This window comes from Anarhichas minor, unplaced genomic scaffold (assembly GCF_050575085.1).
Source record: "Anarhichas minor isolate MPS153535 unplaced genomic scaffold, ASM5057508v1 ptg000033l, whole genome shotgun sequence".
In the NCBI taxonomy this organism is placed as follows: domain Eukaryota; kingdom Metazoa; phylum Chordata; class Actinopteri; order Perciformes; family Anarhichadidae; genus Anarhichas; species Anarhichas minor.
In genome coordinates, this window is record NW_027466479.1 from 13,393,921 (window position 1) to 13,406,156 (window position 12,236).

General features: G+C 42.3%; 1 protein-coding gene across 1 annotated transcript in view; it reads left to right on the plus strand.

Annotated features, from left to right (window-relative positions):
• runx1t1 (RUNX1 partner transcriptional co-repressor 1) overlaps nt 1-12,236 on the plus strand; it is a 59,292-nt gene that overhangs the window by 22,941 nt on the left and 24,115 nt on the right. The window contains exon 2 of the mRNA XM_076106333.1: nt 11,897-12,034. Coding sequence (XP_075962448.1) covers nt 11,897-12,034 — 138 coding nt within the window. The remainder of the gene's footprint in view (nt 1-11,896; nt 12,035-12,236) is intronic.

Here is a 12,236-nt window from a genome sequence, read left to right on the forward strand (position 1 = left end):
GCAGAACTCTCTGCTGCCTCCCCCTCCAGACATACTCTACTCTCAGCCACTCAGAGCCATTAGCAAATCATGGTCGCCGTATCACACACAAACACACAGGGACAACCACACACACAAAGACACACTGTGTAAGCCTGGAAATGCCCTGATGCGAGGTCACACCAACCACCACTCTGGCTCCCTGCTCACCAGATGTGACTCAAACCCCTTTTTTAAACATCTCCTCCTGCAGGGGAAAGGAGGGAGGGGTGGAGGAGAGGGAGAGGGAGCGTAAAGAGAAAAGCGAGCGGCGGCTCTCAGAGAAGGGGCGTTGAGGGGTAAAGGTTTTTATCTTTTGCAAATCTGGTTCTACTTAGCAGAGCCCTGGAACACATTTCATAAATTGCAGACATATTTTTTCGGAGCGCTTTTGGGGAAGATAGTTAACCGGCAGTAATTTCCAACACATGGCAGCCGTCATGTGATATTTTGAAAACACCAGGCAGACAGGCTGCCCCCCCCCCCCCCCCATTCACTGTTAGCCTCTGCCGTCTTTTTTCTGTGCTCGTCCTCTGCCTCTCGCGTTTGATTTCCCCATTTGTCTCTCATAGGCGCTTCACGTTATCTCTAGTTTTCAGTCCCTGTCTTCACCATCCTCACCTCCCTTTTCCTGTATCTCTTCCTTCTCTCTTTCTCCGTTTTCCACATCTGTTTCACCCCTTCATCCCTGTCTGTTTTCCTACACAGTAACTGCGCTCTCACTTAGCCTGCATTGTATATCACTCCATCCATCCACGCCTTCATCCGTCCTCCCTCTCCCTCTGTGTCTCTCCACATAGTAAAAGATAACTGTCATGTAAAACAGGAGGGCCTTTACTGTCTGTTGAAAATTGATTTTGCCCCGGAAGACAGGGATATGACTCCTTTTAGCATCGACACACGCGCACAGATTCAAATTGGCTGCAGAGGGAGGCTTCCATGTAGCGTGAGGAGATATAACAGCGGAAAAGATACAAATTGCTACTTGGGCATGTGTGTTTGTATCAGTGCGTATCAATGTGTTTGTGTTTAAAGATGGAGTGGATGCATCAGTGATTTGAAATTGTGCTTGTGTCATAGAGGGTTTGTGCATGTGTGTTCTTGCACAAACAGCAGAAAAGGCTTTGTGTGTATCGACCCACAAATGCAAAAGTACACAGCCTACAATGAGATTCCCATAGAGAGGTTTTGGCCGTGTACTATAAATAGTGTTATCTTATATATGCTGCAACATTATTAATCCTCAGCCTCACAACAGATGTATTCACTATTTCACAAAGGAAAGAAAGGTAACCCACTGTCTGTGCGTGAAGCTTAGTAAAATAAAGCCATGTGTTGTCAGCATTAGGATGTGTGTTGAGTGTTTTGTGTGAGTCCTTCTCTGCTGGCGGAGAGTCTTGCCTGGGAAAACACCCAGATCCATTTGGGTTCACTTGGCCGTGTGTCAGCACGGCATCCGAAATGAACCAAACTGTACACAGAAAGCAGTATCCAATAGGCTGGCTTCCATCAAATGGCCAAAGTAAGCTCCCCAAGGCTTACATCTGATTTATATTGCTCTATTTCCCCCCAAAAAGCAACATTTTTATCATTATTTTTGACATCATGTTGTTAATCGCGGTGATGGACCGGCTTTATATAAATAAACAATGCTTTTGATAGAGTCTTCTAAATAGGTTGAGCCCCGCTTGGCCCCGCTGTGGAAAAATGTCTGATGTTTGTAGTTTAGTTATTTCTATTATAAACATAAGCTCTCACTCTCTGTCCAACTATTTTCTTTACCTTTACCTCTCCCAGACCCAATTCTTTCCCTCCTCCACCCTCTCTCTGTATTTTTTTTTCCACCACCCATTCCCACTGCCTGTTTTTATTTTTTTATTTTTAACAAGACCCCGTAGTTCAATTTTGCCTGGCAACAAGATGTGGCAGCAATCGGTTCGATTTGTGAGGACGCGTTACTGGCACTGTGAATCATTTTTATTGTTCCTGAACACTTGCTTTCCCTCTCTCTCTCTCTCTCTCTCTCTCTCTCTCTCTCTCTCTCTCTCTCTCTCTCTCTCTCTCTCTCTGCAAGAGAGACTTTATTTCAACAGATGGGTAAAACAGACAATACTATAAATCTATATCGTGAAAAGGAGCGAAGGACTTCTAATGTTATGCGCCACATATGTTTTATTGTCCAGTTTTTGGTGTGTGTGTGTGTGTGTAGTCGGAGGTGTGTTTCAGGATTTGTGTGTTTAGTTTGTGTAATTTTGTGCATGCGTGTGCGTGTTGATGTTTGTGTGATGAAACAGATGGTGTTCAGACCTTTGTGTGCGATTGAGAAATCTCCTTATGTCTTTTCTGGCTGGACAAAGTGTAAACACACGATGTTACGCTGAGAGAAAAATACAGATATGGTGGGAGACGCTAAGGACTGTCAACACTGATCAGGAGCAGCTCTGTTTGCAAATCTTTAGTGCTGTATTGTACCATCACCTTTTCACTCTATACTGTACACACAGTCTCCTATTTGTGATATTAGGGCAAGATAGGGTCACAATTAGCTGAAATGAATACATAGTACGTTTTAAACTGAAAACACGATAAAGGGGGAAAAACTCATTCTGGATACTTCAGATTCTTTGAATATATTCCTTCATTCTTGTGAGTTGTATTTATATACTATTATTACAAACTTAAGGTCCTTTTTTATGAACTTCATTCCTCCTGTATTTGCTGGTCTCAAGGAGAAACTCTTACCTTGTAAGCGAGCCGTTTTCAGATAACTTACTGTAAGTCCCAGAAGTAACGTGTTTCTACAATATGACTGGGGGTTGAGAGAAGTGGATCATATTATACTGCTCCATCAGTCAGGACAAAAATACATCATTAATAAGCAGTGTGACAAATGACTTTGTCTATATCAGTACTATTATGGTGACATAAATATTACTGAAGCCTCCTCAGGTAGTTTGAAAAACGGCAAACAATATTCTTTTTTGTTGTTGGAAGGTTTTACCAGCCATAAGAGCTAAATGGGTTTGAAAGGAAAGAGAAGGCCCAGCACGAGTGTTTGATGTGTGATAGAGATGAACTTTACCTGTTATCTGATTGCGCAAAGTGTTGATCCCATAGAGTAATGTGTAAAAGACGGCAGTTAGTATTAGATGGCGACTGATAGTGGATTTTTATAGGCCAATATAGTAACGGTCGTTCGGACCAGGATACGGCTGATAGCTGATTGATAGGCCGTATCAGGGAGTTAATCACATGGACACTTTTATTTTTAGCAATGGTGGCCCTCAAATGATCAGATAAGGCCAAATTATAACAACCATGCTTGCTAGCTATATAGAGACAGCATGTTTTTGGCAGAGCAGCAGTTATCTTCACTCTAATACATTGATAATGCCATAGTATAACCAACAACCTCATCATGCTAATTATTTAGGAATATGAAGTTAACTTTCATGAACATATATTTTAGGTATACACATCAAGTTTGGAGCGTCCATTCAAAACGGTGATGTACATCCCGGTCGGCCAATATCGGAGCACAGTTCTGTCGACAAAAATTTGGTCTGTAAAACGTCCCATCGCCGCAGATTAATCGGCCTCTAATTAGCATTGAACTATATTACACTGTGCCCAAAGTCTTTGCATCACTTAATGTTGATGGGAGACGAGGTGACGCCACTGGTCAACGGGAGCCTTCAGGAGGAATGTGTGTTCATCAGTAAGAGTTCGCAGCGGGAACGAGCGAAGTCGGGACCAACATGGAGAAAATGAGAGAGAGAGCGATGGAGGGAAAAGAGAGAAGGAAAGAAGAAAAAAAAAAAAGAAATCCAAAGGGACACACTGATGGCGGTACTGCTCTCCTCTGTATCCCTTATTTGCTGGGGAGGGAAATAAATGAAATCCGATCTGTGTGTATGCGAGGGAGCGAGAGAGTTGTGTTGTTTTTGCTTGCAATCTGTGCACGCATCCTTGCAGCTGTGTGTCAGTGTATGTATTTGTGTGTTTGTGGGCTTGTGGTAGGGCGTTGCAACCATACATCTTCTTGACAAGCGGGTGGAGTTTGATGGGACATGCTCTGCATACTGCTCCCTCTGGCTCCCAATGGCTCTGTTTGTGTGCGTGTGTGTGTGTGTGTGTGTGTGTGTGTGCACGTGTGCATGGTCTAGAAGAGAGGGATGATGGAAAGAGAAGCGAGGTAACTACACTTACATACCGATAGATTACTCTTGTTTCTCTGCATACTCAGTCTGAATCTCAATCGCCCCACCTGTCCCTCAACTGTGTTCTCTTAACACATCCGTCGTCTCATTCTCTCTACCTTTATTTCTCTCTTGTGTGTGTCCCCTGCTCCCTCTCTCCACATCTGTACACCCAGCACACAGAGCAATCACCACACGCCACATCAAACCATCTCTGTATCGCTTCATCTATTCCATTACCTATCTGTCCCACTCCCTTTCTTCACACATTATAGTGTGCTGCGTATGTGTGTGTGTGTGTGTGTGTGTGTGTGTGGGCATAACACACCCGGAGGCACCATTTTGCACAGACATTGGCACGTCGTGGACATTAGTGCTCAATTCACAGGCTTCCTGCGGCTTCATTGCCTCACGGTTTTCACTTCAACACCTACATATCAATGTGTGTGCTGAAGGTATTATGCCTGTCTATCATATGTTTGCCTGTGTTTGTGCAGGGCATAAGCGGGTCAGTCTTCATGCATTTTTCAATTTAAGTCTATAATGATGATATCTATGTCTGACTTCTACAATCCTGTGCTCACACAGGCACCAGTGCACCGTAAATTGTTTATGTCACAGCCGCCAACTCTCGAAAATTCACCCAGCGTGATTGAAATCCATTGTCGTTGTGAAGAATGGGATTTGCCTGTGTGAAGTGCTCTCGAGTGGCATATTACTGCCACTGTTATCACATCATTTTCAGTCTCCAACTGTACGATCACAGCGCTTACATACAGTCACGTAAAAACCCGCACACACAGCTCATGAAGTGTATAACGGAGATTGTTTGTCTCCTGATGATAGACTTTGAAGTCGTTGTAGCCTCTGTGTAATCTAAAATATCAAGGTTAGGAGATGTTGTTCCCACTTCACAAGGTGATTTGAATACGAGATGACCTCACAGCTTTGTGTGCGATGATGAAATGTATAAGGTCTGGATTTTAATGTTGTATTTTTTTGCCTTGAGTTGTGGGGTAGCAAAGTCCTCTCTGTAGTTTATTGAACTGTTTCTCAGGGGCCGCGTTCCTTCTAGATATACTTCATTGCAACAACCTTGTTTTAGGCGAGTGATGTAACTTGCATGTAACCTTAGCAAAGGCGCGTATCGCAAGTCAGCAGGGCGATAAAATCTCCTTTCTTTGAGCTCGGCTGAAAGATGGTACGAGTGAGAGGGAGAAAAGCGAAGAAAGAAAGAGATATTTTTGCAAACATTGAGGATCACGTAATCATGGACGATGCAAACGGGTGATGTAAGTGTGAAGACATCCTTGTGAGTGGCAGGTGGTAGTCCAGGGTTCTGCCTCATTTCTAGGACCGGTCTGTGAATCAGAGGGATGGATTGTAAAGAGATTAAAGAAGTTACAAGAATAATTCAACTTTTGCTTTGTTATTTCAACTTTGAGAGCTTGTTCAGAGAGATGTGAGGGTGGTTAAGTGTGTTTTTTATATTTCATTCTCAAATTATAATTAAGTAGTATGCTTAAAAAAGTAGTTACCAACCTGCGGCTGAGGGATCGCGAGATGATTAATAAGATAAAAACCACCTATTTCAGTTCCAACATTTTGTTTTATTTTTTTGTGACTTTTCTCAAATGTTTGATATTTTTTCTTGTGAATTACAGATAACTTTTACCCCTTCAGTCGTCTATAAACTGTTAAACTGAAACAATCTGAGAAAGAAACATTCTTTGATTGAACCGCTCACAGCTCAAAGACATCCGTGACAATGCAAGTATAGGCAACAGGGGTTCATACCAAAAGATGTCTTACTACACCGCATTGTAACGGCACTTCTGCCATCAGTGTAATTCCGACATAATGTAGACAAAGCAAATACAACCTCATCCCTCCTGGGAGCTCATAATTCAGTCAGATATCAGTGTAATTACCTCGGACACATACAAGATGATAGCTGGGTAACAATATACCAAATACATTTAATGAGGCATCACTAAAGCCTTAATATTCTCATGGGTTTGAGTCTCATTCAGGCCACCCATGCTGCAAATATTTGCGCTAAGAGCTCTTTTATGATTCTCTAGATAAAACCATGCAGCAAGTGGCTGTTGTGGGACATTAATCACTGTCATCCATAAGCATGATCATCAATAGGTTTGGCACCTCTGCCTTCATAGAGTGCACGAGTGAATCAACACACATTTGAGAGGCTCTTCTGTTCTTTTATAGCTAATTGCTGCCTCTTCCACAACCGTCCTCATCCTCTTCAATCCATTAATTCCTGGACAACAGCACTTCTGAGAAGTCGTAAAGTGAGTTAGGCAAAGTCAAAGCACTCATCGCCCCGTTCCATTAATGCTCAGCACATCAATACCTGTCCAGTCTTGGGATACCATCCATCGGCCGGCCACAGATCTGCTGCTTCGCCTCCAATATGCAACTGGCTAATAAATGAACAATAGATGTGCATTAAGTTCAGCCATTAACATTTAACAGACGTATTAGGCTGAAGGAGACTTTGTTTTCAAGGTTGTTTAAGGTTGCGTGTTCAGGTGATGCTTTTTGAATTGAATTATGTATGAGTTAGCGAGCACTTGCTATTGTTCAGCCTTGCTCTATTGCTGTAATAAAATGAGGGCTTGTCTGACTGTTGTCTGCACATTTTGTATTCTAAAATATACATGCCATGTTTGCTCATGAAAATGAACGGCACACAGTTGTGTGGGGTGAGCTGTTTTCAATAACATGCCTCAGCTGTAAGATTTATTTGTGTTTTTCCCAGAGACTGGGTAAATTACCTTGTGGAGGGAGTATTGCCATTGATTCAAGTAGCATAGTGAGTGCAGAGTGAATGGTTGGGTGCAGCCCTTGTTGGTTAGTATGAAGACATTGATTTTATTCTGCTCGTATGCTTTGCAGTGCTCTCAATCAAATCAGAAACAGAAAAGACGCTGTTTGTAAATGACGTGTGTGTAGGTGTAGGTGTGTAAGTGTGTGTGTGTTGGGGGGGAGGTGGACTGTATGCATGTGTGAGAGAGAGAGACTGTTATGGCCTGGATGCATGCGTGTGTTTGCTGTGTACACGAATTTCACACTAATTCATTCTTTATCTTTCATCTTTTTCCCTGAGGGACTGCAGAGTTTCAAATGCTTTCACGGTTTGTGTTTCTCTCATCTCCACCCGCACTACTGCCATCCAATCAAAACACTGACCTCGGTGCTAATCCCCAATTACAAACCTGTAACTAAACTCATCTTTTCATACTGCCGGAGGCCCGCAGGGCCATGCAGGAGTTCAGGTGGATCTGGAGTCCAGACTGTTGTGCATTTTTCCCTCTTTATGTATTTCACATTGTGCCTCTTGTTGAAGTTTTTACTGTGAACTAATTTTTAATGTTAAGAAAAGTGCTTTTCTGTTCCTTCTATATGAGTATTACCCTAAAAAATAATGCTCCAGTCCTCTCTTAAAAGACCCCACATTAATGTAAATGAACCAAAAGATTTATATGGTTTGCTTTGCACTGGAGGTCAAGCTGCTTTCAAATTCCATTGTGACGAAATTAGTCATTTATCCATCCCCCTATCTAGTCACAAAGATTACGGTTATTATAAGATGATGGACCATAATTGGACGTCCTACTATCTAACAATAGATCAATGTGAACTTGGCCCAAAAATGACCACACAATTAGAAAAGCCAATACACCGAACTATGGAAAGCATGAGCTCAAAGCTTCAGTGAAACAGGATAAGCACAACCATGTGTGATATGATAACTTCTTTCTTTTTCACTTGGGCTCATTATACATGTTAGGTCTTTGTGTTTGACTGGAAAATGATGAATTACCTTGGGTCCTGTCACCCGGCCGTCTTTTCTTAATGACCTTGTATTTTCATAGATCATATTTTAGGCAGGCATACAGGATATGATAGCTGGCAGCCAAATTTGAGACAGACTATAGTAAGACTATATGTTTCCACTCGCTACACTACTATATCCTCAGTTTATAAAATAAATAGTCAGGTCCAGACTTTTTTAATGTGGTGAAATTAGAGTAGTAAAACTTTTGCAGTCTGGCCAGGCCGGCAGAATGGAGAGACAGGTTGTATGTGTGTGTGTGTGTGTGTGTGTCTGTGTGTGTGTGTGTGTGTGTGTGTGTGTGTGTGTGTGTGTGTCTGTGTGTGTGTGTGTGTGTGTGAGAGAGAGAGAGAGAGAGAGAGACAGTTAGCAGAAATGCAGTGCAGTGACTCGACAGTTAAAGGTTTGTCAATCTCTCTCTTCACATTGACTCTTTGTTCACCTCCAGTCCTCTTACTCTCTGCTTTTCTAATCAGTCAGCTTTTTTTCCACTAATCTCTACTCTGCATCTATTCATGCTGCTCTCTGCAATGTATCCTGTGCTAGCTGCATTTTAATCAAATCCTCCTTTGTTCCAGGTTCAATGTATTGCCATTGTCCAACACTACATTGTAGACCCATTTTGCTTCATAAGTAAAACAAAAAAAGTGAACTTTTTTTTTTCTTCCCTACTTGCTCTACCTCACTGCATTGAGAAGCAGAGCAACTTGAATTTAAATTTAAAATGTGTAAGATTCAGCCCAAACTGAATCTATTCCAGTAAGTAACACTACAAGTTGTTAGGATTGATGTCTGTTATGCTCTGGTTTTCAGTCTGCACCTAAAAGTCTCTGTGCCAGTGTGATGGGAAAAATCCAACCTTCCCAGTGACTTTATCAGTTGTCCCTTAGGACAGCATGGAGTGAGTGCATGGTTACTGAGGGACAGTCATCTGTGGTTAATAGGTAGATGTGTGACCTGTCGGGGGGGATGTGAGGATGCTTTACTCTTCCTCTCCTGTCTGCTGACAGTGTCTGACTGCATCGGTTGAGATCAGTTTGCCTTGAGGGTCTTTGGAAGCTAGAGAACGTCTAAAAACAAGGGATCATCTTGATAACAGCACATTGCTGGCATAAATGTCAGTGTACCAGTTAGGCGTCAGTCAGTAAGTTAGTTCAAATCATTTCAGTGCGATTGGAAATAACGAGCAGCATAACCTTTGGGAGCTAGTGTGGATTTAAGGCTCTTGTTTGATTCTTGTATGTCTCCGTTCTTCTCAGTAAACCTTTAAAGCTTAAAGAAGCTACTGCTCCTGAACATGTCACTGGTCATAAAGCTTTCACTACGTATTTATATGTTGTATATTCTTGTGATTGTTTCATTCATTTACATCACGTCCCCTCTACTTATTTGAAATGGGGCTATGGAGCCCTCTCTATTTACAATTTCAGTGACGTCTCCATCTCTCACTCGCCTGCCTGCTAAAGTTGAGCTAGCGTGACTAAAATACTTAGTCACAGTGCACGTCGGCAGCAGTGAGCCACAGTGTAACTGAGGCTTGGCACTAGCTAACAGGCTTTGGCTATCCCGTCTCTCTCACATCAGTATTTCTCTTTCATTTCACCTAAACTTAACACTATGGATCCAAACAGTCGGTGCAGAGGAACACTAACATTTATACAGTCTGTACTGTATTCACACACAAACACTGAGGGAAAAATATGCAAAGTTACATGTAAAATATAAGATTAACCTCCTAACCCCCTAGCCCCATTCCTCGGAAAAAAACCTCCTAAAAATACACACCCAAAATGAATTAGAAATAGCTCCCCCACCATAGGGCTTATATGCATATATCTGGTCTCCTTAGAAAGGTAGGAAGCGAAGAAATATGAATCCATTATCAAAAAAACTGAACTACATTTCCATTCCAAAGAAAATGGAGAAGCAATGAAGGAAAATTATAAGATTTTTGACCTTGCCTAGTATAAAATCTTAATTTCAGATCCAATAGACAATGATGCAACTGAATGTCTTCTCCTACTCTTTGATTTCATTTGCAACTGATGAAACTACACTTAATATACCCAGGGGGCCTCAGTGTTCTGGTCATATCTACGGTGTACCTACTTACTTACTTTACTGTGAGTTTTAGTTCAAAAGACTATTTATTTCCATATAGCGATGTTACCAATAACATAAATACCCCCACAACATTGAAATAGTTACAAACACTATTAATATGATCAATATTCATATGACAGTAGAGCTCCATGCTATACAGGCAGATAAATGGAGAATGAAAACGCCCACAGTGCTTTACGAAGGATCTATATATTCCTATGAGATGAGAACATAGATTTAACCGCTGTGTGTTTTCGGGTGCATTAGATAGCTCGGAATTTCTAGTTTCCAACGATACGAAGCATGATATTGTAGACTAGAGTGAAGTTTTTCTTCGAAACAGTATAACATTCATATTTTCTATGAATAGACAATCCTGAAATATCTATATTTCTCAACTTCATGGGTTGCACTCGGTACCGTGGGCGCTCATTCTCAGGAGTTTCAAGTAATAGTCGGGATATTTATCATGCAAAAACACATTAACACACTCAAGGGTCTTGAGACAACTGTGTGACAGGGACCACCCTGTTTCCTGAACATGCACCACCCTGATTACAGACTGTGTGTGTGCCTTTACCGTGCCTGTGTGTGTGTCTTTGAGTCAAAGCACATGCATCCACTTCATGATTACAGCTATATATTCCCAATGTCACAGATAGTACTTTTGTTTCTTTTGCTGCCCCTCATTTCCCCTCCCCTCGCTCTCTTTTCTCTTCTCTCCCTCCACCCTCCTTCCTCTCTCTCTCATTATACAATCTCCCCTTCACAATGTGCCACAGAGACAGTTGATAACAGTCTGTTGACTCTGTGTCAATGCTATTGCTGAGGGAAGGTGTGTAGCTTATCCTGCACAATATGGGCTAAGCCCTCACAGCTAGTGCAAGACATTGATAATCTCTTGTTGTCGCTCTCATACATTAGACATGGTCAGTTATCTGCTGAGCACAAAGCAACATGTATTAGGTGAAAATAGGCATGTCATCAAAGACAATGTTTTGTTTTTGAATAAAGTTTTATCTTTGATAATTACTTTGAAGTCGTAGAGTACGATACGATATGATCTGGCTGATTTTATTTTAAGGTGTTATTTCTGTCACAATTATCACAGAATATCAAATGTAAAAAAACAAGTTAAGAACTGATAGTTTGTGTTGTGTATTTGTCATCTTAAATTAGTTCATTGTTCCAGTCCTGAACAGATGTGAATATAGTATCCAGAGGTACAAGCTTTAGGGCTGTGTGTGTGTGTGTGTGTGTGTGTGTCTGTGTGTGTGTGTGTAATGAGCACTGCAGTCGTTAGCAGGGGAGGAAGGTACTGTGTCACCGTTCTGTACAGCGGGCATGCAGGTTGGCACAGATGGTGGTGGAATGAGACCCGTACCCGCGGCAGATTTACGCCCCTCTCTCGGGTGTCTGTCTGTGAGTCTCTCCTTTCTCACCCTATCATTCCTCATCTGACAGTCTGAGCATCTGCAACATGTCATGGTGGCCAGACATATGGTGTGGTGAGCCATCTAATACCAGAACCAGCCGTGTCTGGCCCACCTCACAGGCACTTTCTTACCAAATAAAATCCTGCTGCTGTTTATGCCCAAATTTTGGTATCGGTCTTTGTGGAATATGGTGCCCCGAGCTTACTTTATTTTCTGTGTCAAGCCATCAGCATGTTATTTTTAAGTATGTCATGACAACTTTTCCCTTTGTCCTCCCTCAGATCGCACTGGGAAGCGCTCCACCATGCCCGACTCACCTGCGGACGTCAAGACACAGTCCAGGTTGACCCCCCCTACCATGCCTCCCCCACCCAGCACGCAAGGAGCACCCCGTAATAGCTCCTACACCCCCACCACATGTGAGTAAAGCCAGGTTGTTGTGGGTTAAGGGGTTATGGTGTAGCAACAGAAGTACATCATCTATTGCAATTGGCTCTTCAATGGTCTAAAAACAGTAGTGGTCCAGTATCAGTGACATCGTACTCACAGCAGACTAGCAGACTTGGTTGTCAGTGCCACAGCATCCTTGACCTCGTGTTCGAAGTTCCATGCAGTGTGGTA